Raw genomic sequence first — 27,517 nt, 5'->3', positions numbered from 1 at the left:
AAGAAGAAGAAGAAGAAGATTGGCGGGAATTGGACCCTTTTTGTACAAATCCAACAGGATTGTCCCTGGAGCTTGTCCAAGGATGCCATAGAGTCCAACTACCATCGTATGACGTTCACTTCCAATAAGAAAGAGTCAAGGAAGTGTTCCAGAACTATGAAAACACCTGAAACCCCCTGTATATAGCGGAACCGAGTTTCTGGATGTATTCGGACAGCTTCTTTGATTTAACAACCTGCAAAGTCATATGATGGCCTATATAAACTGTCTAGAGTTATTGTAAATGTAATGTAGAAATGTAGAAGATAAATAGCTACACGATAAATATACATTAACCATTCGATCCTTTGAATATATGTATAAGTGGTACTTATAAATCGCATTTATTTCGACATATTTGAATTTGCAAATATGCACTAATAACATTTAATAAACACACGTAATAAATCTAGTAAAAAAAGAATGCTCCGGATGTCAGTTGCACTGTTCCTACCAATTACTTCACACCAGCACTGTTCAGCTGCGCCTGCACGTACTCGGCGGCCAAATGTTTCACACGCCGAACACTTTCCCGATCGCCGTGCTTCTCTTCAAAGTTGACGAACTTGGTGTAGAGCGTTTTCATGTTCTTCATCGGCAGCCGCTGCATGATCGCGCGCTCCAGAATTTGCCGTGCGTTTTCCACCAAATTGTCCTTCACCAGCATGTCGACGTACTGGGACCAGATGTCAGTGCGCTTCGGGTAGGAGGTTAAAATTTGCTCAAACAGTAGGTGCACCTCGTCCCGGTTCTCGTTGCGATTGTGCAAGAAAGCAAACTTCAGGATCAAAGGAATGTCTGTGTGAGAGAGAGAGAGAGCGAAGAAGAAAAGGAAACCCCGTTAAAAAGATGCACAAAAACTTCTAATAACAACGACTAACGACAACGACACTTACGATCCCTGGTTGGCAACGATTTCAATGCCTGGCTGAGGAGCGGCTTCACCTTGCTGCCCTGCCCGATACGGTACCACGCGTCGGCCACCAGGTACCACATGTCGTTCTGCTTGCGAAACTTTTTCAGCAACTGCTCCAGTATCTTTTGCACCTCCTCGTGCTTCTGGCAGTCGATCAGGATGTCCAGCGCGCGCGTGTACACCTTGAACGCGTCATTGTACTGGATCGCTTCCTGCAGCACCTCCTTGAAGCTGTCGATCGTTTCGTAGCGAAGTTCCAAATTCAGCAGCGCAATCCAAACGTTCAACCGTTCGGCGTTCTCGCGGAAGTGGATCGCCTTCAGCGCCTTCCGGCCGACCGCCCGTGCCTTGTCCAGCTCGGCCGACTCCATGTGGAACGCCATGTAGCGGATCCACAGCATGCTGTTGTTCGGCTGGGCCAGCACCAACCGATCGAACTGGTCGGGCGTGTGTGGATCGAGCGATGGATCGGCCAGCTCTTCCTCGATCTTGCGCAGCCGCGCCTCCTCCTGCTTCATCGCCTCGAACCGTTCGGATGCTGTTGCACGCTTTTTCGGTACCGTTTCGGCCTGGTCCTCCGCATCGCTGTCGTCATCGTCACTCGAGTCCGATTGGGCACGTTTGAAAACGGGCGTAGTGTCCCAGAAGTTGGTCGCACCGGGTAGCCCCTTGCCGTGGGCTGTCGTAGACTCCTGGTTACGACGCTTTACCGCCTTCTTTCCGGTTGTCTGGGTGTCTTCCGTACCATCTAGCTGATGGAAGACGATATCGGAGCACCCGTCCAGCTGATCGATAGTAAATCCTTTATCTGTTGTTTTTTTCTTTAGTTTGGACTTTTTCTGCTTTTTCTGCTGCTGCTGCTGCTGCTGCTGCTGTTGATCGTTCTGCTGCTCTTGCTGCCGCTTCTTGCCCTTTTTAGTCGGCATTTGGTTAGATGTCGCTTTCTTCTGCTTGTTTTTCGGTACATCCACGGTAGATTCTTTTTTCTTCAGTGTTTTTTGTTTTGCTTCGCTGGGGGTTATGTGCTTAAATTGCTTCTGTTTTGACATCGCGTGCATCATTTTCTGGTTCATGTCGAACTGTTTTTGAGGTTTTTTACCTTTTGCCAGCTTCCCAGCTTTCCCATCAATAGTTTTATCATTTTTATTGTACGCACTGTAGGACGTTGTTTCCAATGCCAAAATCATCGACCCGAGCGATTTCACGAACTGTGCTTCGACAGTGTTTGTGGACAGGGTGTTGCCAACGAAATCGTTGTAATGATGCTTTACCGGTACTATTACCAAGGGACACGGTGGATCGGATTGTACGCAGCAAACGTTCAGGTAATGGTTGCTAAACAGTACCCAGCACTGGCGCTGTACGTCCATGTCCGGTTCTTCTTCGTCTTCCTGCTGGAGTACGATGCGCGGGAACAACGGTTCGTCCACGCAGACGTGCACCAGCTTTCGTTCCACGTCGATCCACACGACCCGACCGGGCACCTGTTGCCCGACCTTGTAGGACGAGGCGGGCCGCTCCGGCAGCACCGTAGTGACGATGCCTTTCGTCGGATATTTAGCCCGCTTGCCGACCGCCTGCACCTCCACGGCCATTTTGTTGCACTCGGCAACGGTACTCTCGATGACACACTCGACCCGATCCCCGATGGAGTAGTGCGCAAAGGTATGGTCCAGCTCTCGGAACCGCTCAATCAAGCGGTTTACATCCTGCAGGTATTCGCCCATGAAGGAACCGATCTCGGTAAAAATGTCTTCGCACACTTCAACCATCTCCGTTTCCACCTTCATAGCCGATAAAAAATCTTTGGTTGGCGTCGGGTTAAGATGCGCCACACGAAGCTTAATGATGCTTCCATCCTCAATCTTGTGCCATTTCGGTGGGATGGACACTGGAAATCGGGCGTGGAAATCGCTTAGCAGCGGAGTAACATAAGGTTTACCGTTCACCGTGACACAGCTCCCCTTCAATACCATGCCCGCGCGCACGGACTGCAGGGAAATGGGATTTTCCTGGTAGTACTGCGTTAAACGCGCGCTGTACGTCTCCGAGTTGGTCTTGACTGCGGTTAGCGTTTCTCCTCCGCGCAACAAACGCATGTACAGCGAGTTGTGCTCGCCAAACTCGGAGAAACATTCGGCGGGGATCGTTCCCTGCTCGCCGTTCTCTGTCAGCACCTCGGCACCGGTAGCGTGGACGTAGCTAACGGTAACACGCGCCAGCTGAGCGGTGCGTACCGGCTGATCGGTTTGTTTCAACGCCAAATCGATTATGTTCGCACCCTCGTCGAAATCGAGCACGGTAAACAGCCTTATCGAGCCCTGGCGCAGCTTTGCTACCTCGGCCTCGTCCTGTCCGGCAACGGTAACGGATGCATTTATTCTACCGGATAGGTTGTTAAAGAACCGTACCCACACATACGATTTCTTTATTTGCGAAACAGCACCGACAAATTTCTGATCCTTGCGGTTTCTATCCAGCTGGCTCCAGTGCATCAGTATGGGTGCTTTTTCATTCAGCAGCATCGGTTGATTGGTAAACATGAGGAAGTCATTGTCCAGCCCACGGCACACTGCACGCATTGGGACGACATCGCGCACTTTAAGCTTACTGTCGCGATTAAAGAATTCGTACTTGACGATTCCAGTGACACGGCCAACCCCCACCAGAGCCCCCGTGCTGAGCAGCTGCAATACGCGGCATTTGTACGTCTTGCCGATTTCGACATCGAACGAATCCTGTATCATCGTTTCCGCGTGGTCAGGGCTGTTGCTGACAATGTAGGTGCTCTCGAGCGGATCAAAGTACACCACACCGACCCTATGAGTGGTACCTACTTGAAAGTTGCTCAGCATGACGCTCTCGTCGACATTACCTCCCGCCGCAGCTTCAGCCGTCTTCCTTATAACACCCATCGGAAGCAGCGCGCGACATTTGTTGCCGAATTCTAGCCACACTCCGCCACCGTCCGTAGATTTCACTCGTGCTTTCTCTACAATGCTACCCACCATATGCGCTTGGCCACAGTCTGCCCGATTGTTGGGATACGGTCGCAGGGAAACAAACACCTCGTTGGTGACCGGCATCACGTACAGCAGCGTGGCGGGCAGTGTTTTAAACATGCTGTACTTCTCCGGATTGCTCGTCACCTTGGTAAGCATGTTCCGGTTAACGTACGCAGTGATCGAATCTTCAAACAACATTCCGCGCAACCCGTACTCGACCGGTTCGCCAACGGTAAACGTGAGCTGGCAGCCGGGCACGATCGTCTCCACGGCAACCTCTTCCACATTCAGCACACGTGGTTCGTCGGGACGGAATGCTTTCAGCACTACGACCGCTCCCGAGCCGGACTGGGTCACCGAGTGGATCGAGCAGAACAGATTGCGACCCTCATCGTCCCGGTTTCCGTTCAGATGTTCCTGCGGCAGAAAGGCGCGCACGTTGTGCACGCCGATGTCCATTGTGTAGCCGTGGTCCTCCTTAACGGTAATTGTGGCCGCCAGCACTAGCCCCTCGACGAGTTGCGCTGGTTTAAAGTCGCTGTGCAGTTTGCTTGGATCTAGCGTGAGGTAAACCTGTCGGCGGTCCTTCACCTTTCGAAGCACCTTCATGTACACCAGATCGCCAACGGTGTACAAATCGCCCAGCGTGGGACAATCGGTCGATCGGTTGTTGTACATGTACTCCAGCCGTTTCGAGTAGGCCTCCGAAATGTTCGTTATCTGCACAACGCCATTTAAACGACCGGGCAGCGAAATCAGCAGCTCCGTCGCACGGATTTGCTTCACGCAGCCCAGCAGGAGCATGCCGGCCCTCACTTTGCCAAACACCAGGTTCGATCCTTTGAAGCACTGCTGAAGCTGCTCTTCCTCCATTTCCTTTTCGCTTTGCATCGCTTGCCATCGCTCCTTGGGTCGGAGTCGCTGCGCTTTTTGCTCAGCCGGTAAGGTTTTGGCTCCAAAATGCTAGTAAGTAGAAGAAAAAACAAACTCATTTACTTGGCCAAGTTTGGACCGGCGGCTCTGCGGTCCGAGGAGTTTCACACTTACGCTTTTGGGTGTTTTGTGCTTTTTCACTCGATTATGTTTAACGACTGGCCGACTGGGCCCGCGCGGGAGTGCCGGTTCAACGTAAACCATGTTTAGCTTTGTCTTTATCCAATAATTTTCAGATGCACGAACACAGAAAACGCACGTGTTTTGGTGTGATCACAAACAACATAGTTTTCCGAGCAGATAGCACCGGATTTGACAGCTGTATCCAGTGCTGTCAGTTCTTCGGCAATATAGGTTAATTCGCTCACTTCCGCGACAAGTCGCATGGAAGACAAATATAATTTAAAGGTGCAGTTTCATTTGCTAATAGTTTATTGGATTGGAAAAAAACACTTATTGTCCACGTTGACTACTGCAGACGTGTAAATCCGAAGATGGATTATCTGTGGCCTGAAAATAAATTATTTAACTGATCGTATTAAAAAACCTCATTCAATAACCTTTCCTGGATGTTAGAAGGGTAACAGACAGTCCTACCTTTAATATTCATTAACTCGATTCGGTCGTGGACATCCTGGAAATAATGAAATAGCTAAATGGCCATTTAATCCACAGCAAGCAGCATGGGAAAACATTCTTCCGTTATCATTTATTTTCCCAATAAAGAATCAGTTTCAAATCTTGATCTGAAGAGCTTTCGGCTTTTGATTGCTTGAATCTTGGAAACTATAATAGAAGTCTTGAACGTTTATTTTTCCATGAATCTGTTAAAATATTCAATATTTTCTAATCCTATAGTTTCAATTGTACAATGATGTCAAAACATTCTTTGTGATCCTAACCTTGCGTTGAGATATTATATGCGCTGTAGCATAACCGAGCATAATGACCTCGTCTCGTGGTGCAGTCGCCATATGGAATGAATACATCCCTTGTCTGAGGTTTTAAGAAGTCCTTCAAATAGAAAGCTAGTCAAACAGACACATATTCTTACTTGACCAGCGTGCTGAATCGACCCCGACCAGCCCTGAACGAAGCATTAATGCATCGAGTAGCTGGAGTGAAGGGAGAGTTGTTCGTGAATTTACAATTGCTCAACATCTACTGGGGAAGCAGACATTTTATCTAACAGTTTTTGGTGTTTCTGATCTTGCCACTCTTTGTTGTGCTTGCTCTTGTAATGCTTATATTTGTTAGCACTCGAGTTGAAGGTCACGTCACAGAACTCGCACGAGTAGAGCGGAACATTCGAATGCGTAGCCAAGTGTTCGCGCAGGCCAAGCTTCGACAGCAGCTGCTTGCCACAGTGCTTGCAGTCAAACAACTGTCTTTCCTTGTGTATACGGTTTTTGTGGAACACCAGTGACCGGCGATTAACGCTCACGTGCTCACATTTGTCGCAGGGAAACTGGCCCCTTTCGTCGTGCCTAAGTCGAACGTGCTTCTTTAGATTCTCCTTGCAGTCGAACCATTTCTCGCACTGCTCACACTGCTCCCAGTTAACCAGCTGCGGCTGATGATGGAGCCTGATGTGCCGTTCCATGGCAAAACTGGTGCGAAATAGTTTGCCGCACGTGGCGCAGATCTGATGCCCGTCACCGCTGTGCACCTGAGAGATGTGCAACTTCAGCGAGTAATGATTGGACAACATCTTCTGGCAAATCTGGCACTGTTTCTTCACGTGCATCTGCATGTGCGCTCGCAACAGATGCTCCTTCGAGTAGGCCATATGGCATTGGGTACATTTGAATGGTTTTGCATCTCGCTGGCTGTGACTCTCGCTCATGTGCTGGTTCAGGTAGCGCATTGTTTTGTAAGTACGGTCGCAAATCTCGCACCGCGTTAATCCTTTGTGCGATGCAATGTGGTCTACCAGGTAGGACCGATTAAAGTACTGCTTATCGCAGCACCGCACGTAGCCCTTCATATCGTGCTCCGCACGGTAATGGTTTACCAACGTCCCAAAGTTATTTGCAGGTGCCGAACAGATCTCACACTCCATGGTGTAAAACTCATCGATGATCTTGTCGTTTTCCTTTCGATTTGCACGCGTCTTTTTCGGTTTATCGGAGACCGATGTCTTAGCCTTCTTGCTACTGGGTTGATCCGGCGTTTCCGCCGTTTCCGCCGGTTCCTTTTCCTTCACTTGCAGCGTATCATCGTCGTCCTCACTACTGGCAATGTTGCGTTTTTCGTTAGCATCGTCATCATTCAAACCGATCGGATCCGGATCAGGCTGAACGAACTCAATCTGCATATCCTGTACTACGCCGGGTTCCTGTATCTTTGGCAGTTCTTCCTTTTCAAACAACTTTGTGTCACTTACTTCTTTCTCGACCACATATTCCTCTGCCTGAACGACAGTAGTGTTAGCCTCTAAGAGCAAACTCTGCTGGTTGGACCACACATCCTGGATGTAGGTGTGTATATGCGAAACTGTATCTCGGCATCGATCACACACAAGCTCCGGTAGGTTAGATTTATAATCAATCTGCAAAAACAATGTGGCGAGAGAAACAAACATATTATTCACAAACACGCTGGTGTGCTTTGCTGTTCAGCTCCCGTACAGTGTACTCACTTCAAAACGAAAAGCAGCCTTCAACTCTTCCTTAAATTGTTCATTTTTTATCGATATTCCGGTACATTTGGGCAGCGAGTCCAGGCAAAGACGACATATTTCACCCATTTTAGCAAAATGATGCCAAAATTGCTACGATGGTGGTTCTGTGTTTACTGTTTCTGGCCTGCTGCAAGCGCTTGATGCTTGCCCGTATTTTGACAGTGGCTCATTTGCTGTTGATCCACCAGGACACTTTGGACATTTCAAAAGATCGGTTGCAAAAAACAGATCCACGCCTTGGAAGGAGTGATCATCAAACAAAAGTGAAGTAAAATTGACAAATAATGTAAGAAAGGTGAGTCTAGCGAGGATGTGACCAGAAAAAGAAGTTAAACAATAGAAACTATTATGAATTACAGCGATTTCGTCTACCTACAGCAAGCATACGCACCTTTTTGACAACACCAAACTGTCAAACACTGCCGTACAGTCGCAACAACAACAAAAAGCATGTGCGCAGTGCGGTGATTCCCGTCTTTGGGTCCCTTTCGGTTCGATCTGCTCACGGAAGCGCGTTTTGTGTGCCCTTTCTTGCTGTTTTTCCTCAAATTTCCTTTCCAGCTATCCGCTGGTGAAAGTTTTCGATTTCCAGTGTACGTGAGAATTGTATTTCCTTCAGCTTCCATATTTCAGTGTGCATTTTTAGTTGTTGTTTCACGTGGTTTCCGTTCCATACACGCGTGTCCGCTGCGAACCAGTTGCGTTTGGTGCGTGTGTTTTAGATTCCGCAAGGGGGCAACCATGAGCGATGACGAAGGTATGTCGATTGGTCCTGCAAAAGTGTAAATGGCAGCTGGTTGGCGATTTTTAATTATACTTTTTCCTACTCCCCCGTCCCTACATTAGACTGTCCCCCGCTTTGCGATGCGATGGATGCGAGAGACGACTCGAACGGAGAGGATGATGAGTGGGAGGTGGCCGAGGAGCAGAACGATCCGGTCAAGTGTTTGTTTTGTGAAACGATCTCTCCAACGATGACGGTGGCCATTCGGCACGCCAAGCAGCAGCACGATTTTGATCTAGCCGGCGTCCGGAGGCGGTTTCATCTGGATGAATATTCCTACATCAAGATGATCAACTATATTCGGCGCGAAAAACCGGCCCCGGAACAGTTCAAAACGGCTGCCGGGAGCAGCTTACCGTGGGCCGACGATAAGTACCTTCAGCCGGTAGAGAACGAAACGTGGTTAATGTTCGATCTGGACGAGCTGGACGAAATTATGCTGAACAATGGCAGCGGCGGCAGCGGCGGTGCTGTTGTGGGTGGCAACGGTGGGGTGTCGGGGGAGAAAGAAACCGGCAGTGACCTCGGTGATACGATGACGCTTACCACCGACCAGTACCGAAAATTGCAGGGCATCATTAACGATCTGTCGGCACAGCTGCGGGAGAAGGAGAATCTGCTTCAGCATGCCGCCAGCAGCATCGAAAAGATGAAGGAAAGCTTTCGCAACGTGCTGGCGGATCAACAGCAGCAGCAACCGAACGGGAAGGAAAATGGGAAAGCCGGTACGGAGGAGGGTGCCGAGGGCGATAAAAAGCTGGAACAGATCAAGCGAAAGCTGGAGCATTGCGTGAGCAGCGTTTCGGTCGATGACGATCAGAGCTATTTCAACACGTACTCACACTTTGGCATCCATCACGATATGTTGAGCGTAGGTTGATGTTGTTTAATTTGTCCGTTAAATTGTCGTTTAACGAAGATCTCCCGTTTACAGGACGAGGTGCGCACATCCAGCTACCGCGATGCGATCCTGCGGAATGCCGACATAGTGAAGGATAAAACCGTGCTAGATCTGGGCTGCGGTACGGCCATCCTGTCGATGTTTGCATCGAAGGCGGGAGCGAAGGAGGTCATCTCGGTCGATCAGTCCGACATCATCTACCAGGCGATGGACATTGTGCGGAAGAACAGCATCGAGAACATACGGTTCGTGAAGGGCCGGCTGGAGGACACGGAGCTGCCGGTGGAAAAGGTCGACATTATCGTGTCCGAGTGGATGGGCTACTTCCTGCTGTTCGAGGGCATGATGGACAGCGTGATTTATGCCCGCAAGCAGTACCTGCGCGAGGGTGGCCTCATATTGCCGAACCGCTGCAACATTAGCATCGCCGGGTACGGCGACCTCGAGCGGCACAACGAGTTCATCGGCTTCTGGAAGAACGTGTACGGGTTCGATATGTCGTGCATGAAGAAGGAGGTGCTGCGGGAAGCGACGGTCGAGGTGTGCAAACCGGAGCACATCATTACGAACGCGAACATCATTGCCAACTTCGACCTGATGGAGGTCGATGTCGACTGTCCGAACTTTAGCTATGACTTCGAGCTGAAGGTGAAACGGGACACACAGCTGACCGCCATCATCGGATACTTTGACACGTTCTTCGAGCTGCCGGAGCACATCGAATTTTCCACCTCGCCGTACTCGCGGCCGACCCACTGGAAGCAGACCATTTTCTACCTGGAGGAACCGGTCCCAGTGCGGGAAGGGCAAACGATCGGCGGGAAGTTTGTGTGCCGCCGGGATCCGAAGGATGTGCGCTCACTCTTTATTAATATTGAGCTTTTGAACATGGTTCTGAAGTATACACTTAACTAGCAGGTAGGCATACTGATACTGATCAGCTAAGATGCACAACCGCTCGGGGTACCAGAGCGCGAGCAAGGGGGCGAAGTCACAAACAAGTCAAATAAAAATTGCAATCGCGAAACCACTCCAATCGGCATGCCGCGGGAGTTGCGCAGTGGATGGCGAGGCCGGAAGACAAGAAAGCTTTAAATTTTCGATGATATACATTAGTAGAGCCGTTCTGGCCGTACACATACGTACGGCCTTTCGTACGCATTTGCCAATGGTAGTAGTTGTGAGCAAACGGTCGTGTTATCGTTGCCCTTAACGTTCTATCGATGACAGCGAGGGAGCTTCACGCCGTAGTGGGGTGGCACAAAACGGTTGAAGAAGAAAAGATAAAAAATACACAGGAACTTATAGATTTCATCCTACATCAAATGGCAACACACGATACACGAAGGTTGTGAAGCGTAAAACAACGGAAACTATGGTATAGCAGGTTACTACTACTAGAGCGACAAATAATTAAATTTGTTTTTTTTTTTATACGATCCTAACTATACATACCCAGCCAGGGCTTACTAGCCGACAAGCAGCACCCACTTACGACCAACACGGCAGCACAGAGTAAGACTAAACTATCATTTATCTTTACACTCTTACACCGTCAGCTCACGTGAGCTACTGGTACCCTCTATATCCGATTCCAAACTAAAGACAATCCCTAGAAAAGATAAACTGCAACGATCATCTAATGATCTAGCCTGGGGTGTAAGCTAGAACCCCCGGCACACTTCACAGGACAGGACAGTGTGTGAACTGCACAATATCAGCAATCAATGGGCCGCTACGAACAGGAACAGGTTACAGCTTTAATTTTGAACTATTATAAAACTATTTAAAATGTTCTTCAATACAAAAGCCAATTTATATAGATATAGCAAGGTCAGTAAGGTCCACGCAATACGGTTCTGGTTCTGGTGAGCAAGAGCGTTTGGGTACATTTAAAGCGTAGTGTCGCTTGGGTGGCTCACAGCGTGATGTGAGTCGAATTAGATCGTATATAGAACATTTGGCATGCTTTAAACGGTTGAGGAACATTGATGCAATTTTTAAAATTAGAAACCCACATTCTTAAGCTACAAAGGAAACAGGTACCCGTGTTACAAGCATTTTTGAAATAATATTATTCCAATAGTGAAACAACATACAAGTTACATACATACCAACACATAATCAATGTACTAAGAAAAGATCCGTAGTGGAATATACCTTTAAACCGAAATCGTGCTAATTATATTGCCCCTTGCTTAACTAGATAGAAGCAAAATGAAACATGCTAAATGGAATATTAATCCTTTTATTAGACGCTAAACTCTGAACGTGTTTTTATAATACACAAACGTTGGCGCCAGTTTGTAGTGTGCAGTTCGGTAGCGTAGAGAGGTCTCAACCGTACGTTAAACATCGAATCTTTAAGCTGTTCCATGGTCGAGCCGATCATTTGCCAGTAACCATTTGAAGTTTACAATGTTTACATTTGTGCTTGAAAAAAAAAATGTTAAAACTGGAAAAAATAAAAAGCCATATAAAATTATAATCAAGTGTTTCATTACCTGCAGTTGTTGCAGTAGAAGGCATTTCATTTTACTGTAACGTAAATGGAGCTTTATTCGGAAATGCAAATGAGCATACCATTGTTGAGCTATTAACTTATTCAGTGATTTGTACCAGTCTCACTCAACACTTTTCTTTCGATAAATTGTCGAACGGACTATACCTACTATTTTTCATTGATCGTTCTTGTTAAAATCATGTGATTTTCTAACAGGAATAAAATAAAATAAATCGTAACGGTTTTGTTCTATAAACAGGGTGCTATAAACGATATTTTTGAATATTTTATAGCGCTCCGGAACCATCCGTTCCTTGTAGCGGGCGAACGGATAGGACGTGAGCGGTTCGTCCTCAACTCGTCCATTTCGTCCGCATACGCTAATCTGTCAATAGCGACCGCTTTGGTAAGAAGAAATTTTCCTTTTTTCACTAGATTTTTCCTTTCAATTCTCTTGAACGGGTGTCTATTTGTTGAACTAAAGTGCCTAGCTCCAATTGCAACTAGTCTTGTATTTCGTGCACTCCCAAAATGCTCGGTAAAAGCGTCCCAAAGCCTCTTCCGTTTCCACGTGTTCAGCGTACGATGTTGGGCACCCGAAGCCATTGTACCGAATTGTGACTAATGGTGATTTTGTCCGTCTTGGGTCTTTTCAGTTCTTAAATTTCTTTACGAAGTCCCTATTATCACATCAAGATGGGTAGGGAGGACAAAGCAACCTGGAAGTCCAACTATTTCCTAAAAGTCGTGGTAAGTAATCAATGTGTATAGAGCTTGCTGCTGGAGGTAAAGGGAGTTGGGCTGTGGTGTGCCAGCTGATGGAAAGTAGAATGTTCTCCCTATGATGATAATTAAAACAATGAATGATGCGTACATGCTGCTCCTTGCTTGAACAAAGCTGAACCCAGGAGGTATCGGTGTGTGCGCAAATGCTTGCATTGTTTTACGTCTGATTTGTGATGTACTCTGCCTTTCCTGACACCTTAGCTACTGCGACCTAACCTCACATATCTGCACGTGCGCAATATTCATAATGCTTTTCGCCTATCTTCGTCCCGCCCCGCAGCAACTGCTCGACGAATACCCGAGATGTTTCATCGTCGGCGCTGACAATGTCGGCTCCCGTCAGATGCAAACCATCCGTATGTCGCTCCGCGGTTCGGCCATCGTGCTGATGGGCAAGAACACCATGATGCGCAAGGCCATCCGCGGGCATCTGGAGAACAACCAGAACCTGGAGAAGCTGCTCAACCACATCAAGGGCAACGTGGGCTTCGTGTTCACCAAGGGCGATCTGGCCGAGATCCGCGACAAGCTGACCGAGAGCAAGGTGCGTGCCCCGGCCCGTGCCGGTGCGATCGCCCCGCTCGAGGTCGTCATCCCGGCCCAGAACACCGGTCTCGGTCCGGAGAAGACCTCCTTCTTCCAGGCCCTGTCGATCCCGACCAAGATTTCCAAGGGTACGATTGAAATCATCAACGACGTGCCCATCCTGAAGCCGGGCGACAAGGTCGGCGCTTCCGAGGCCACGCTGCTCAACATGCTGAACATCTCGCCGTTCTCGTACGGTCTGCAGATCCAGCAGGTGTACGATTCGGGCTCGATCTTCTCGCCGGAAATCCTCGACATCAAGGCGGAGGATCTGCGCGCCAAGTTCCAGGCTGGAGTCGCCAACCTGGCTGCCGTGTCGCTCCAGATCGGATACCCGACGCTGGCTTCGGTGCCGCACAGCATTGCCAACGGTTTCCGCAACCTGCTGGCCATTGCCGCCGTCACCGAGGTTGAGTTCAAGGAGGCCGAAACGGTCAAGGAGTTCATCAAGGATCCGAGCAAGTTCGCCGCTGCCACGGCAACGACTGCTTCCGCTGCCGCCCCAGCTGCCAAGGCTGAGGAGAAGAAGGTGGAGTCCGAGTCCGAGGATGAGGATGAGGATATGGGCTTCGGTCTGTTCGATTAAATGCGACAGCAAGACGACGACCCACGCCGACCGCATGCGCCAGCAGCAGGTCGGTTGTTCCCAGACGGTGTGGTTCCCTGAGCTATATCTACTTTGGCACGGACGTTGTAGCTGCGAGCGTATACTCGTCAAGGCTGGGGACGGCCCAATGGCGACACGCTGGCCATTCTTCTTGTTACGTACCAAAATACGTATTTTTCTGTGAAACCAACCATTAAAAGTAACACAAAAGCCGGTGAGTCAGAATCGCAAGAGGAAACAATCCGGAAACAAAAAAACAACAAGCAGTCTTTCTCATTTCAAAGCACGCGTGTCCGAATCAAAACCATAGAAGTAGTGAAAATGTAACAAGAATAATTTATTAAAACACAGTAGCTACTAGCTTAAAATCCTCGATTATGAAGTCTCCGCTCGTTCGCTTTCCGGATACACTTTTCGCTGCAAAAAACACTGTCCGCGATGAGAAGATGGTTGGCGTTGAGCACCAAGCAGGAACAGCGCCCATTGATCACTTTCGTGCGCTGGTACACTTTCGCATCGAAACACGGTTGGCCACAGCCGCAAAGAGGCACACGGCGTATAATGTCCACCACGGTGAACGGCAACAGTCCTGGCATTGCGTATGGCAGCTTCCTATGGATCACGGTACGTGCGGCGAGTTCGAACAGGGTCGACGGTTGCCGCTGCTGCATCGAAGGGCTCGGGTGTAGCTCAGCCGTTCCTCCGTCGGGCGAAAGATTATTTTCCGACAGATCTAACCGCTCCAGTCTTATTCGTTCCAAGGTTTCCGGTACACCATCGATCTGGTTTTTGGCCAACGAAAGCACTCGAAGCCGGCTCATAGTCCACAGCGCAAAGGGTAGCTTGCGGATGTGGTTGTTGTTCGCTGTTAGTGCCACCAGTGCGCCAGCGTTTATCACATTGATCGGTAAGAACGAGAGCCCGTTGTCGGAAATGTTAAGACTCTGCAGAGACGACTGAATGTTTGGTTCAAGCAGCCAGTCAAAGGTGCAGTCGGCCAATCTATTGCTCGACAGATCCAGCTCGCTCAGTCGTAGCTGGCCAAGGGCGCGGGGCAAGCTGCGTAAACAGTTGTTGGACAGGTTTAAAAATCGAAGCTTCTGTAGCAACAATATCTGTGAGTCGAATCGTGAAAGCTTCACGTCGGTAATCTGCAACGACACGAGCAGGCGGGAAAAGCCTTTCGTTGGGTAGTCCTTCCTGTTCGTTATCGCGCACTTGGTCGCCAGGACACTCGGAGAATCGAGAATGGAGGTTTTTTTCTTCCCCACGGTAAGACACGGCAGTCGGAGTGGAGCCGATGGTGAAAAGGGGTTCGTGACGGACTGGGTCCCTTCCGCCGGTTGTCCGCAACCCGTGAGCACCAGCTTTAGCACCTTCAGGAACGCCGTCAGCTGAACTTTATCACTTTTAATCTGCACATCGTGCTCGGGTGCAACGAACGAAATCGTGGCCTTTCCTTCCTCCAGAAAGCGGGTAAATATCTTGCTTATGTTCTTTAGGACGCTGTACTTGGTGCCGGCCTTGTTGGCGGTCGTAATGAGCATGATCTTCGTTTCATCTCCCTTCCGCTCGGATCCCTTCCCGATGGCAAGGATCGTTTTCTGGAATGCACGTTTACCCCCGGCCACGGACCGATTTATGGTGCAAGTCTCACAGATTAGCTTCATGTTGAACAAACGGCACCATACACATTCTTGATAATAGTTTTACATTTATTTTGCTTTTCGTTGCGCTTTTTTCAACACTTCGGCGGATGGGACTGATTTCGCGCCAAGGGAAAACTTGACATTAGTTGCCACCCGATGAGCAAAATGGTACACGTTTGAACGGTTTGTGATGGAAGCACTCTGTCTCTATCTCTCTTTTACTGACTCCCCAAGCGAAATTTTTCGGGGATAATGAACATAAACTCATGCCATCTCTTTCTATTCATCAGCTCTACTCTCTCACACGCATCGATGAACTTTTACACATCTCTTTGTTCATTGTGCTATATTTGAAGGGTTCAAAACTGAAAGATAACGATTCATGTTCTTGAACTAGTAATGGTCAAATGGTAATGGTGTAATGTTTGCACCATGGTCGACATGAGTTCAATTCCATTTTTTTTGTTTTCATTGATGATTTAAAGTTTTGATTTCTTTTTAAAACATGCAGCTCCAGTAACTTTAGACCCCTTTACTCATTGTTAGAAATGCGTGTTTAATAGTCAATCTGTTATTTTTATTGTTTTATTTATTTCTTTTAATTCATTTAGTATCAGTACCCCTTCATACAACAAAACAAGCAAATAGCACGATCATGAATAATAATATGGTGGCGCAACTGGCAAAGTGATTCGAAGTAGAATTAGCGAAGTGGTTGGTAGCATCAAGGATGAAGCATGAGCATGAATTGGAATATGAGGGAAGGGAGTGAATCCGAATGTTCATTTCTATTTTTAGCTCTTTTTTGCATGGGTTCATCCTTCACGTGTGTTCACTATCCCCGAAAATGATCTGTATTTCGCTGGTCTTTTCGGGGATAATTCGTTAACGAATTATCCCCGAAAAGACCAGCGAAAACCAGCGTGGTCAGGAGCTTGGGTCTCACCCTGTCTCGATCTCTCTCTCTCGCTCTCTAATTGATTTATTCTGTTCGAAACACAAATCAAAACAAAGCGACGAAAAGCGATGTGTACGTCAATGAAAATCTAAGAAAATCAAAGAAAATGCATACATCACTTTTCACCAAAGACTCCAAACAACAAATACACTACGGGAAAAAATCAACAAATTAAATCGAGGAATTCTCGCCCTATCACCTTTCATGGTATGTCAGAAAGAATGAGAAAGCAACTTGATTTTGTGCCTTGGCAAAAACAAGGTGGTGACTGCTCGATTATACAGACTGTCCCCGAGATACGCTCCCAAGTGCCACAAATTCACCAAATGACCACTAAACGGGGTCTAAACGGTTCAAGCTCTCAACCAAAACGGAAAATAAAAAGCCTTCGTTTAGCAGACGGTAAATAACTCATGCGTTCTAAAAATAGTAAAAAAAGCTGATGGCGCCATCTGTTGGTGGGATAACCACACAGCGGAGCTTTCTTCGGTTGGAAAGCTTTCTCATTCCCACTGTACTGTTGTATGGTTATGCATTGAAGTTATGCATCGCTAGAACTAGAACGTCGAAACAGATTGCTAGCAAAGGATATCAATATTATAATGAGATATGAAACGCCATCTATTGAGCAATCCAGTGAAGTTATGGAACTTTCGTTTTTTTCCATGGATATCTGATTTTCCAGTCGTTTAAGCTTAATCTCTGGCGTTTGGGATAGAATCTTGCACAAACCCAGAAGTTCGTGTGAACTGCAATTCTACACGTCGCTCGAGCCCTGTCAAAGATTGCGTGACGGGTAGCAGTCGAACGGAAATGCTTGCGTGTTGTAAACAACAACAAATCAACGCTTCAAAATTCTGGTTCGGAAACAAGCAAACATATCTCTGTGCAGAAAATGATATTCCCGGTGTGGAACTAAAACTCCAAACTAGGACAATTCTCAAAATCCTCAAAAATGAAGCTGTCGCTACCGTTGCAAGGATACTTTGATCTGCTGAAGCATTCACCGGGCGAGAAAAAGTTTGTCTGCATCCACTGCGGTCGGCCTGTGTCCGGCCTGTACCGTCAGATCAGTTCCACCGTGCTGAAAATCATCGACTGCGTAAGATTTTTGTTTAAACCGTTCCACATTCTCAAAATCGGTTAATAGCCTTGGATGCCCTTTTTGCTTTTTAGGATAAATGCAAAAAACCTGCCGACAAGTACATCGAGTTCGAGGTGCTTATCATACTGATCGATTTAATACTGCTGTCCAAGCCCGCCTATCGACATATTCTATACAATTCCGATTGTAAGGTGCGTAGATTGGCCATATAAATTGATTGCAAAATAGTGTTTCATCGTAGAATTTCTATTCTAGAACCTCTGGAAAATTGGCTGCATTCTGATACTGCTCGAGGCGTACTGTTTCTGGACAGATGCCTTCCGCGGTATAACCAGCATTACCTATCGTTCGCACCTGACCGATCCGTTCCTGTCCGAGAAGGGGTTCTATCTGTCGACCGTTCATTTCGTGGCCGGTTTTCTACTGCTGTATGGGTTTATTTACTTATTTACCCGTGTTCTGCACCGCTCCGTGCCGAAGGTAACGGGCAATGGGAAAACCTACCCGCACATGCTTCTGCATGGCGTGATACTAGCCAGCATCGGGAAGTTTCTCTTCATTCCCATCATTATCTGGAGGGAAAACTCGACCGAGACGGGCATGGCCATCCATATTGTGCTGGTGTTGATGTATTTTGTGATATCGCTGGTACAGATCCACTCGGTCGTTAGTGACTGTACGCGGTCGCGATCCGGCGTGATCGTCATTCTGGCGTTTATTGTTAAGGCATACTTTCTGACTCGAGTGAGCGGATTGCTGCAGCAGTTTGTATAATAAATTAGTATTCTCTCTTATATGTCCGTGTCTGCTTTGTCTACAGCTTCTGTGCAACTTTATTGCGATCGTTTTGCATTGCGGCAGGGTGTTCCGAACGCTTTGCAGCGGTCAATATTTCTGCAACGGCCGATAAAGTATCGCTGTATGGTAGGCTTACTTCCGTTCCCGCTGCTACGTCGTGCAGTTCCAGCTTCTCTTCGTTGGCGGCTTTCGCACCTACGACCACAACGACTGGATAGCCCATTTTACGCGCATCCAGCAACCGCTTGCCAATGGTGAGCTGTGTACGATCGTCCACAATAACGTCTCCCGCACAGTTTGCCAACGATTGTAGATCGTCGTGAAGTTTACCGACCCACGGGGTTGCTTGAGCCTCCTCCTTACTGCCCGCCTTGGGGGTAATGATGCAGACACGGTACGGCGCAAGTGCGACCGGCCATCGTATTTCCTTCTCGCTGGACAGGACTTCGATCGAGGCGGCCAGTAGCCTCGTCACGCCGATACCGTAGCATCCCATCTGGAGGGGCACCGGTTTCCCATTCGCGGCCAGACACGTCGCCCCGAGCGCCTTTGTGTACCGATCCTCGAGAATGAATGCATGCGCCACCTCGATGCCTGCCTGTCGTTCGAAAGTGTCATTTCCGGTTTCGCAACTTTTACACCGTTCGCTCGACGCCGGGAAAAGCTCAGCGTTCGTGTGCATTCCGCACCGGGTGCAGCGGATCAGCACATCCTCGCCCACCTCGCTCGGGAAGTGATACTCGTGCGACAGGGATCCACCCATCGTCCCACAGTCTCCGGCCACCTTTACGAACGGGACGCCGATTTCGCGGAACAACTGGCCGTACGCTTCGTTCACCGTGTCGTACGTTTCCCGACACCGTGCCTGGTCAACGTCGAACGTGTACAGGTCCTTCATGAGGAACTCTTTCGCTCGCATCAGCCCAAAGCGGGGTTTCATTTCGTCCCGAAATTTGGTCGATATCTGGTACAGGCGCAGCGGAAACTGGCGATACGTAACGGGAGCGATGGCGGCGAGTAGCGATGTGATTGATTCTTCGTGTGTCTACAAAAGGGTGCGGTAGGAGAGAAAAAAACAACAGATCTTTAGGCTTCAGTGCGGTGGCAGCAAATGTGGCACTGTAGGCTTACCGGTCCCAAAATTTGCACCTTTCCATGCCGATCGGTCGTTTGCAGCAGCTCTGTCGGTGTGCCCGCTTCGGTAGCACCTAGTCGGCCACTCTTTTTCCACAGCTCTGCCGATGTTAGGAGCGGAAGTACCATCTTTTGTGCTCCGACCGCTTCCATGTGCCGGTCTATCAGGTCAACAGCTTTCTGCAGCGATCGCTGTAGCAGAGGCAGTAGGTAAAACGTCCCATTGCCTGCCTGTCGGATGAGTCCCTGTTCCAGCATGAGCTACGAAAAAAGAGGAGCGTGAGTAAACCTAATTACACGAGAACCATTCCTTCGACGAATTACCCTTTGACTTTTGGAGGTGATATCCTGCGATTTGACGGTAGCATTTTTCGGGATGATTAAGGCTGGTTGAAACAGTTTGGAAACTCTCTGCATCGTCGTGTTCGTTCTTGGCCGGTAAAGCAACGAGTAATCACAGAACCACACGGCACTAACAACATTCACCCCGCACGGGCTTGGCGTAACAACATAAACAAATCGGCACAGCTGGAATACGTCACTACTGAATCACATGTCAAAATGGGGTTGCTAGGGAGATAACAAGTGCGGGTTGCGGAATTAAAAGAGTTAAAATAATAAAGCCTTTTCTTTCGTTGGAAAATAGTTCATACGGATTTATGGATCCAGCGTACGTATCGTTGGAATTTAGGTTACTTTATTTGTATAATACATTCTCTTTCGCTAGGGTAAATCATGACAGAAGAGATAAAAACAGTAAACGAAACGAAACAAAACTTTACATCAACACATTGCAGGGCGTTTGCGGACACGCGAAAGCGACACAACGCGTTCGCTTGGGAAATGATTGAACAAAATATGAAGTGAACAATACTTGTGCTAAATCCAATCCAACCATCCTTGCGACTGCAGGTCAGATTGGTGGAGAGCAACACATATTTTAAACGACTCACTTAGTTCCTCCAATGTCTCTTAAACGATGTTCACCAAATTTGATCGCTTCTGCAATGTGCTACTTGCAACGATGGAGGAATGTTCAGCGATTAGGTTGTTATACGCTGCGATTGCTGAGCTGCTGGGACGCACACCAGGGGAAGATCTAGTGATCCGAGTGTTCTGGCTGGAACCCTTCCATGTCTGGCAGCGGGTTGCCCCACTCACGTGCCATAATGAGAATTGTGTTCTGGTGCAGCTTCGGTCCAATCAGCGGGTTCATCTGGGCCATGTAGCAACACAGCCAGCTGGAAGGAAAGATATGGTGCAAAACACAAGGTCATTCACTGGCTGGTACGTATCGGTGTACTGCCGCTCTACTTACAACAACCAGCATGTCGCCGCCGTCAATATCAGCACACACTGGACGATTCTGTTGCAAAAAAAGAATAAATGGTAGTTCAGGCTCAGAGCGTAGGGGAGTCAGTCCCGCATCCAGTCACAAAGCGAATACATACCCACGGTTCGGGCCCTTCGGAGCAACAATCGGCAGGACAATGCCAACCACGCCAAAGATGGCAGAGAAAATGATAATTGGCAGCGCTGAAGCACCCATTGCTGAATCCGGCAGTAGACTTTTTAGGCGGGTTTGAACTGCAGCGACTGTATTTACCCCAAAACCACGCACACGGGATCGATCGATTTTCTGGAGGACTGCGAAAAGCAATGAGAAAAATATCACATGACAGGCGTACAGGCAGTGCGATATGACGTCACGGACAGTGTGGCCAGATTATATAGGCGGTTTTCGGTAGGCGCATCAAAATTTTATCGGTAGTTTTCGGTAGGTTAACCGTCTTGTGTACGACCAAAAAACATCACTTAATCGTACAACCGCCTACCCGGGTATGCCATACATTTTGTATGGAACAATGATGTTTTTCGTGGCTAAAAGAGTATATATTTTGAATTTCTTGTAAGCTTTGAATGAAAACTGTCTTAAAGGTCCATAATAATGTTTTATAACATATCGTAGTAAGATTAGAATTTTAAAAATCCTATCAATATTTTTTTCATTCGAAAATATGTTTTAACTTTGCCACCATAACTGGCCAGGGCACATGTTTTAAGTGGATGATTAGTTTTTTTCTAAGATTTAATTACATTTCTCTCAAAAGTTATATACATTTTTCAATTGTTTTGCTTGTTGTATAAAAACATATGTTGACGATCTATGCTCATCATGTTTTATTAAAAACCGGCTACGAGCGGCTCCAGACAATTTCGGAACCTCCTTCACTCCAACCCAACGGAACCGGCTCCGAAGCTGACTCCGCTCCAGCTGCTCCGGAGCCGGTTCCGCACCAACGACTCCACGCTCACGGCTGCTCCGGAGCTGGTTTTAACAGATTGCACCAAAAAATCATTTTAGATAATGTTTTAATCAGGAAGATCCATAATTAGCTGAGTAAATAATGTTGAAAGGAATCTATAAAAAATCGATAAGTTTTGAACATTGTTCAACAATCACACTATCACATCGGGTGTTAGTTTCTACTCTTGTGCGATGATAGATTCTTTTTTTAAGCTATCATACAATGCCGTCTCTATTGAAACGTTAGTCCAGAGCCGTTGGTCCGGAGCCATTAATTCGTTGCCGGCGTTGGGGCTGTTGGTACGGAGGTACGGTTCCGGAGCTGTTGGTGCGGATCCGGCTCCGGAGCCATTGGTGCGCTCCAAAACACCCATCCCTATTCGGTAGTAACACTATAAGTAACACAAAAGTATGAATGTGTGTGTTAACTTTCTGCCAATTTTATTTCATTTGGTTGTAGTGGTTGGTATCATTTTAAAAGAGGTTATTTCAGTGTTAATTTCAATATATTGCTACACAACAAGCAATAAAATTTAACTGTACACAACTGTAACCACGCGGCTACACGAGGTGAAATATACAGCGAAATGAACTATTTGACAGGTGAAATATCTGACGGATAAAGTATCACAGCAACCAGCTGATGTGCAATGTAAATAAATAACGTGTACACAATCGCAATTAAATCCTTAAAATAACTTTAATATCAAGTATTTCGTCAATTTTCAGTCAACAATTCATCATTTCTTGCAACTAGGGAATGTTCCGCTTAGAAAGATATTCTTTTTAAGGGAATTTAGAAAGCGGATATTGTATCTCCCCCAACTCTTTAGCTGTATCTGTCAGATATTTCACCTGTCAAATAGTTCATTTCGCTGTATATTTCACCTCGTGTAGCCTTACGGTAATACACCATTTGAAAGAAAAGAAAAATACATAAGCATCCTCTCAAAACATGCGGCAAGGCCGGTTAAGGTGTTGGAGTTACAGCACATTTTTGATTGCTAAAAATATTAATAGGATTTTTAAAAATTCTAATTTTACTACGATATTTTATAAAGCATTATTGTGATCCTATAAGACAATTTTCATTCCATTCTAAAGGCCGGGCTACATTGATCGTACTCCCAAGCGTAATTTTGATTTTCACTAGCGCATCTAGCGGCGGCTGGTGGAAGCTGTTTTTGGTCATCGAGGGAATGGACCTGCCGGATCTCAAAATTAAGTAGTTTTTCCATCGTTTTCCATTGCAAAAATGGATGCAATGCGTGCAAGACATGTGTATCTACGTTTTACAAAACTTTTCTCCTCCGATTTAAGTAAAAAACATGGAAAAATAACGTATTTTCTGAAGCGACTCCAAATTGTTTTAAAAAATGCTTCGGTCAGTCGCCGCCAGATGTGCTAGTGAAAATCAAAATTACGCTTGCGAGTACGATCAATGTAGCCCGGCCTTAACAAGTAATTCAAAAGATTTACGCTTTTAACCTCGAAAAACATCATTGTTCCATACAAAATGTATGGCCTACCTGGGTATGCGGTTGTACATGTGAAGGGTATATAAAATTAAATAATTTAAAAAAATATGTTTACATTTTTGATATTTGCACATGGGTAGAAAAAATCTTTTCTGAAGCATTTTAAAAATTTGAAGTCGATACGATTGTTTAATCCAAAGTTATTTTGGAATAAAGATGCGAAACTTACCCGGGTAGGCGGTTGTACACAAGACGGTTTAAACTCAAAACTTAACTGAGTTAAAAAAAAGTAAAAGCGAAAGAAGTGTTATCCCACTTAACACTTCTTTCGCTTTTACTTTTTTTGGTGGGGGGGGGGGACCTAATGCGCAAAATGAAACTTCCATCTCATGAGAATATGCATCCTTTATCTAAGATATAGATTAGATTTGGGTCAGCGGTTACACAAATGAAGGTCTTTCTGAAGTGTCGATGTAAAAATTGTACTGGGAATTCTAAGCCAAAGAAGAACTAAGATGCACATTTTTTTCTCAGTGGTGGCAAGTTCTTTTTCTCGGGGCTCCACCCGATCGCTTAGGGCCGCAGCAGTGCTCCATTGGATACAACTTTATCGTACATGCTGTCATTTGATTTTTGCTGGATTATTTAGACTGATTTGATTGTTTGGCTGAGTTTTATAGTTCAATGATTAAAAAAATTTAAATTTTTTCCTTCAAATCCTAGATATATATATATACATCAGTATTTCTGGTCACTTTGCCCACAGGGCAAGGCGAGCTTATTGGCGGCCACCGTCGCAAAACCGTCGCAAAACCGTCGCAAAACGTCAAAACCGGCGTCGCATGTACTGCAAACCGACGTCGCCAGCGAGCGAAACTCGCAACAATTTCGAGGCGCTGGCGACGGTCGTTTTTGACGTTTTGCGACGGTCTTTGACCTTTCGAGCGAGCTTTTGCCCTGCGGGCCAGTGTGGCCAGACTATATTGGCAGATTTCGGCAGAACCACTGTTGAGAACGCAACCATTTAACCTTCGTTTCTATCAAAGTGTATGAAGACCAGGTGGTCTCGTCCCATACAAATTGACAACTAATTTCGGAATCAAAAAAAGCTCCTTTTGACAGAATGGGAGAAATGAATTCCATAGGAACCGATCGCTTTGTTCTTAGCAACACATTCGTAGTACACATTGGTGTCTTCATCGACGGCATTACAGCAATTATCCGCAGTACGCGATACTCGATATACGCGAATTCGTAGTACGCGATTGCTCTAAATTTGACAGCTTCATGTGTTTTTTGCAAATATTTTAATACTTTGAAATATTTTATGCTCTTTTTGAGTTTTCTTAATGTTCTTTTTGCATTTTGCATTAAATTTGTGCAAAAGATACCTGTTTAACAACAAAAAACTTTAATGCAAAACTTTGTGGCGATATTTTTCAACCCTCGAACTGGTAGTGTAAACTATTTTTCCATACAAATCCGCTATACGCGAAAACTCGAGATACGCTATTGCGCTCGGTCCCGTCCCAAGCGCTACACATTATGCTTAAACGACTGGAAAATTGAATATCCATAGAAAAAAAAGAAAGCTCCACAGCTTTATTGGTTTGATCAATAGATGGCGTATTACAACTCATCATTATATTGCTATCCTTTTCTTGCAATGTGTTTCGACAAGTTTCATCTTATCATTACCTATATAGCCTTCTAAACTTTCTGAGCAAGAATCTATATGAATGGTCGTGTGGTCAGATACGTGGGAATCAACACCAAAGACCATTACTCAAATCTCACTTGCTTCAGTGCTGGTGGTTTCCATTGGAGTTTAGTATTTACAAAATCGTATCGCCGTTCTAGTTCTAGCGATGCATTACTTCAATGCGAAATCACTTGAGTCGTTTAGAAGCCGTTTAGTGGTCGTTCAGTGGATTTGTGGCACTTGGGGTACGATAGCGTATATCGGATAATGACTGTATTTTGATCCAAAAATGGATTTTAATTAGTTCAGATTTGGTTTAGCTTACAATAAGAAATATTTTGTGTGTTTTTAAAGGTATTCCAGTGCAAATAACGAAGATTCTAAGATTGGTTGTGTATTCGGCAAGTCGTCAGAAAGCTTGTTTGGGGAAATGTTTTCACCCATGCTGTCAAAACGTGACGTTCAACTTTTGCTATAAAAAACAGGCTATGAGACCACCTGATCTTCATACACTTTGGTTTCTATGACCAAAAATACACCCTCATCTTTATGACCACCTACTGTAAGGATATTGACATATATCAATTGTAGAATGCAATAGGGTAACTGTACCAGTTTTCGGCAGTGTACCTATTTTCGGCAGGGTAGCTAAAAATGTGAAATTCTGCACAAATGCGGTAAAAAATTTCACAAAATACAATTTTGTAGTGAAGGTGTACTTATTTGATATTCACATACGAAGTTTCGCACCATTTCATTACGTATTTTCCAAAATATCAAATAAATTGTGATTTTTTTCGGCAGCTTTGCTGTCAACCAATCGTTCGGCAGGTTTTGTGATTAAGAGAATCAGAACAGTAAAACAATGAAAAAGTGGTGTATATTAAAGATTTTATGCTTATTTAATTTATTCTAACTTGTTCGGAATTTTAAAATCACGATAAACAGGTTATTTTTCACTTTAAATGCTGCCGAAAATAGGTACACAGTAAATGTTCATTTTTGACAGCTCAATGTTGTGGGCTCCTGCCGAAACTCGGAACAATAACACACTTTGAATTTGGCTGAATATTCCTTTTAAAATTGATCAGAACACTACAATGCGTATGTCGACACATAATATGACCTTTCTTGTACCAAATATCACCAATTTTACGACAAACGATGCACTAACTGAAGAGAAAAATAAATATTTGTAAGCCAGTTCGCACCGTACGCTATAACCATCAAACTGTCAATGGCTGCTCTGTTTAAACGTCGCATCAAGATGGCTGTCAAAACGGACCAAAATAAGCAACATAAAATTAATAATTAAAGTGCTTTTTAACACCAATCTTAGGAAAGTAAGAGTGTAAAATTGCTTTAAACTTTTTTTGTACATATTTACATAGATAATAACATTTTATGACCCGTATTCGCGCTGCCGAAAATAGGAACACAACCTGCCGAAAATAGGAACAAACTGCCGAAAATAGGAGCAAAATCAATGTTTGCATTTTCACGAATATTTATGAAAAGGGCTTTGAACCGGAAAATAAAAAATATTGTAACATACTATGATAGTTTATCAACCAGAATAACAACACTTTCAAGAAAAATAATGAAAAATATTGATGTGTGAGCAATTTTTGTGAAACTGCTGCACTAGCCTGCCGAAAACTGGTACAGTTACCCTAGCAGTGACAGAGAGGGACAGCATGTACAAGTAGGGAGAATAGGTTGACAGTTGTTATTCAACCACCGCCGAAGACGGGCGAATAAATATTACACCGAACCAGAACTCTACACCAATTACATTCAAATGTACTCACCTTGGTTGCAAAACATCGCACAACTGTCAAAATGTCACAAATACGTATTGTCACAAAGAGCACATGTTTAAGGTAGAAGAAGACAGGAAACGCGTCACCCTCAGTTCCCATTGCCACGCCGTGAGCAGCAGACCAATAAAGTGCGCTTCTTAAAACACCTACCCGGGTGGGTCATACATTTTGTATGGGAGTTTGCATTTCTGGATGGTAAATTGATCATATCTTCTGTTTTAGTTATTGAAAAAAATTCAATTTTTCAGGAAAGCTGCATAAAACTTTGTTCTTTCCAGTATAAAAAAAAATTCAAAATTATTTTTCATATACAGGCGGTCCCCGACATACACCTGACTTCAAGCTTCTCTGAAAATTTGAAGTCATTTCAACAACCAAAACAGAAGTCATGCACAATTTACCACGCACAAGTGTAATTTCTCATACAAAATGTATGCCCTATCCGGGTACGTGGTCATAAAGATGGGGGTGTATTTTTGGTCATAGAGCGTTTCTACATACACCGAGAAAGCAGGTGAGAGATGGCTGTGAGAGAATTGACAACCGGTTTCTCACGCTGGTGTGTGTAGAAGCTCCGGAAAGCGCCGAGATGAGACTTTTAAAATTATGTTGTAAAAATCCATTTCAATCGCTAAAATGAAGCCAAAAAAGTTTCTTTTACTTTTTAATAATATATCTACGATTATTAGACGGCAAAAATGCAAACTATAATTGATCGATCGCCATAAACTGCCAATTTAATTTTTTCTCAGCTCCATCGTTCTTAGCATGCTGAGAATTCTCTCACCGAAAATGCTGTCAGTCGCTGTCAAAGCATGCT

At 45.8% G+C, this 27,517-nt stretch overlaps 8 protein-coding genes across 9 annotated transcripts; 3 read left to right on the top strand and 5 right to left on the bottom strand.

The window, feature by feature from the left end:
• Positions 1-338: 338 nt before the first annotated feature.
• LOC120905560 (protein RRP5 homolog) lies at positions 339-5,193 on the bottom strand. Its single transcript, XM_040316474.1, has 3 exons — positions 5,008-5,193; positions 936-4,923; positions 339-837 (listed from the first exon to the last, which is right to left on the bottom strand). The coding sequence occupies exons 1-3, from the start codon at positions 5,095-5,097 to the stop codon at positions 497-499; spliced, it is 4,419 nt and encodes a 1,472-aa protein (XP_040172408.1). The 5' UTR covers positions 5,098-5,193; the 3' UTR covers positions 339-496.
• Positions 5,194-5,661: 468 nt separating this feature from the next.
• LOC120905573 (transcription factor grauzone-like) lies at positions 5,662-8,081 on the bottom strand. Of its 2 annotated transcripts, none has more exons than XM_040316499.1 (3): positions 7,968-8,081; positions 7,535-7,877; positions 5,662-7,444 (listed from the first exon to the last, which is right to left on the bottom strand). In XM_040316499.1, the coding sequence occupies exons 2-3, from the start codon at positions 7,640-7,642 to the stop codon at positions 6,038-6,040; spliced, it is 1,515 nt and encodes a 504-aa protein (XP_040172433.1). In that variant the 5' UTR covers positions 7,643-7,877; positions 7,968-8,081; the 3' UTR covers positions 5,662-6,037. The 2 variants fall into 2 exon arrangements, with proteins under 2 accessions (XP_040172433.1, XP_040172443.1); XM_040316509.1 differs by having other exon boundaries at positions 7,535-7,812; positions 7,968-8,072.
• A 141-nt stretch (positions 8,082-8,222) lies between these two features.
• Positions 8,223-11,749, top strand: LOC120905567 (protein arginine N-methyltransferase 1). Its single transcript, XM_040316487.1, has 3 exons — positions 8,223-8,333; positions 8,423-9,231; positions 9,295-11,749. Exons 1-3 carry the CDS (start codon positions 8,318-8,320, stop codon positions 10,174-10,176), a joined length of 1,707 nt encoding a protein of 568 aa, XP_040172421.1. The 5' UTR covers positions 8,223-8,317; the 3' UTR covers positions 10,177-11,749.
• A 324-nt stretch (positions 11,750-12,073) lies between these two features.
• Positions 12,074-14,002, top strand: LOC120895242 (60S acidic ribosomal protein P0). Its single transcript, XM_040298400.1, has 3 exons — positions 12,074-12,170; positions 12,421-12,514; positions 12,831-14,002. Exons 2-3 carry the CDS (start codon positions 12,461-12,463, stop codon positions 13,719-13,721), a joined length of 945 nt encoding a protein of 314 aa, XP_040154334.1. The 5' UTR covers positions 12,074-12,170; positions 12,421-12,460; the 3' UTR covers positions 13,722-14,002.
• Positions 14,003-14,055: 53 nt separating this feature from the next.
• On the bottom strand, positions 14,056-15,573 carry LOC120895241 (leucine-rich repeat protein 1). Its single transcript, XM_040298399.1, has one exon. It carries the CDS (start codon positions 15,410-15,412, stop codon positions 14,105-14,107), a length of 1,308 nt encoding a protein of 435 aa, XP_040154333.1. The 5' UTR covers positions 15,413-15,573; the 3' UTR covers positions 14,056-14,104.
• A 762-nt stretch (positions 15,574-16,335) lies between these two features.
• On the top strand, positions 16,336-18,248 carry LOC120895322 (protein ARV1). Its single transcript, XM_040298559.1, has 3 exons — positions 16,336-17,451; positions 17,526-17,645; positions 17,710-18,248. The coding sequence occupies exons 1-3, from the start codon at positions 17,305-17,307 to the stop codon at positions 18,226-18,228; spliced, it is 786 nt and encodes a 261-aa protein (XP_040154493.1). The 5' UTR covers positions 16,336-17,304; the 3' UTR covers positions 18,229-18,248.
• On the bottom strand, positions 18,122-19,933 carry LOC120895321 (probable proline--tRNA ligase, mitochondrial). The gene is made up of 3 exons (XM_040298558.1): positions 19,711-19,933; positions 19,384-19,647; positions 18,122-19,297 (listed from the first exon to the last, which is right to left on the bottom strand). The coding sequence occupies exons 1-3, from the start codon at positions 19,801-19,803 to the stop codon at positions 18,269-18,271; spliced, it is 1,386 nt and encodes a 461-aa protein (XP_040154492.1). The 5' UTR covers positions 19,804-19,933; the 3' UTR covers positions 18,122-18,268.
• Positions 19,934-20,042: 109 nt separating this feature from the next.
• LOC120895323 (V-type proton ATPase subunit e 2-like) lies at positions 20,043-21,062 on the bottom strand. The gene is made up of 3 exons (XM_040298560.1): positions 20,838-21,062; positions 20,705-20,752; positions 20,043-20,627 (listed from the first exon to the last, which is right to left on the bottom strand). Exons 1-3 carry the CDS (start codon positions 20,933-20,935, stop codon positions 20,486-20,488), a joined length of 288 nt encoding a protein of 95 aa, XP_040154494.1. The 5' UTR covers positions 20,936-21,062; the 3' UTR covers positions 20,043-20,485.
• Positions 21,063-27,517: the final 6,455 nt, after the last annotated feature.

The sequence above is a fragment of the Anopheles arabiensis genome, chromosome 2, assembly GCF_016920715.1.
Source record: "Anopheles arabiensis isolate DONGOLA chromosome 2, AaraD3, whole genome shotgun sequence".
Taxonomy (NCBI): domain Eukaryota; kingdom Metazoa; phylum Arthropoda; class Insecta; order Diptera; family Culicidae; genus Anopheles; species Anopheles arabiensis.
This window is presented reverse-complemented; position numbering and strand designations above follow the sequence as displayed.

Excerpts from the sequence above, each read along its gene's own strand:
- LOC120895242 (XM_040298400.1), top strand. The coding sequence starts at position 12,461 with ATGGGTAGGGAGGACAAAGCAACCTGGAAGTCCAACTATTTCCTAAAA. Across the intron at positions 12,515-12,830 it reads ACTATTTCCTAAAAGTCGTG|CAACTGCTCGACGAATACCC; the intron begins GTAAGTAATCAA and ends CCCGCCCCGCAG.
- LOC120895322 (XM_040298559.1), top strand. The coding sequence starts at position 17,305 with ATGAAGCTGTCGCTACCGTTGCAAGGATACTTTGATCTGCTGAAGCAT. Across the intron at positions 17,452-17,525 it reads TGCTGAAAATCATCGACTGC|GATAAATGCAAAAAACCTGC; the intron begins GTAAGATTTTTG and ends TTTGCTTTTTAG. Across the intron at positions 17,646-17,709 it reads TATACAATTCCGATTGTAAG|AACCTCTGGAAAATTGGCTG; the intron begins GTGCGTAGATTG and ends TTTCTATTCTAG.
- LOC120895323 (XM_040298560.1), bottom strand. The coding sequence starts at position 20,935 with ATGGGTGCTTCAGCGCTGCCAATTATCATTTTCTCTGCCATCTTTGGC. Across the intron at positions 20,753-20,837 it reads CCGAAGGGCCCGAACCGTGG|AATCGTCCAGTGTGTGCTGA; the intron begins GTATGTATTCGC and ends TTTTTGCAACAG. Across the intron at positions 20,628-20,704 it reads GCGGCGACATGCTGGTTGTT|CTGGCTGTGTTGCTACATGG; the intron begins GTAAGTAGAGCG and ends CTTTCCTTCCAG.
- LOC120905567 (XM_040316487.1), top strand. Across the intron at positions 9,232-9,294 it reads TCCATCACGATATGTTGAGC|GACGAGGTGCGCACATCCAG; the intron begins GTAGGTTGATGT and ends TCCCGTTTACAG.
- LOC120895241 (XM_040298399.1), bottom strand. The coding sequence starts at position 15,412 with ATGAAGCTAATCTGTGAGACTTGCACCATAAATCGGTCCGTGGCCGGG.
- LOC120905573 (XM_040316499.1), bottom strand. The coding sequence starts at position 7,642 with ATGGGTGAAATATGTCGTCTTTGCCTGGACTCGCTGCCCAAATGTACC. Across the intron at positions 7,445-7,534 it reads AGGCTGCTTTTCGTTTTGAA|ATTGATTATAAATCTAACCT; the intron begins GTGAGTACACTG and ends TTGTTTTTGCAG.
- LOC120905560 (XM_040316474.1), bottom strand. The coding sequence starts at position 5,097 with ATGGTTTACGTTGAACCGGCACTCCCGCGCGGGCCCAGTCGGCCAGTC. Across the intron at positions 4,924-5,007 it reads AGCACAAAACACCCAAAAGC|CATTTTGGAGCCAAAACCTT; the intron begins GTAAGTGTGAAA and ends TCTACTTACTAG. Across the intron at positions 838-935 it reads ATCGTTGCCAACCAGGGATC|ACATTCCTTTGATCCTGAAG; the intron begins GTAAGTGTCGTT and ends TCTCTCACACAG.
- LOC120895321 (XM_040298558.1), bottom strand. The coding sequence starts at position 19,803 with ATGCAGAGAGTTTCCAAACTGTTTCAACCAGCCTTAATCATCCCGAAA. Across the intron at positions 19,648-19,710 it reads TCACCTCCAAAAGTCAAAGG|CTCATGCTGGAACAGGGACT; the intron begins GTAATTCGTCGA and ends CTTTTTTCGTAG. Across the intron at positions 19,298-19,383 it reads AGGTGCAAATTTTGGGACCG|ACACACGAAGAATCAATCAC; the intron begins GTAAGCCTACAG and ends ACCCTTTTGTAG.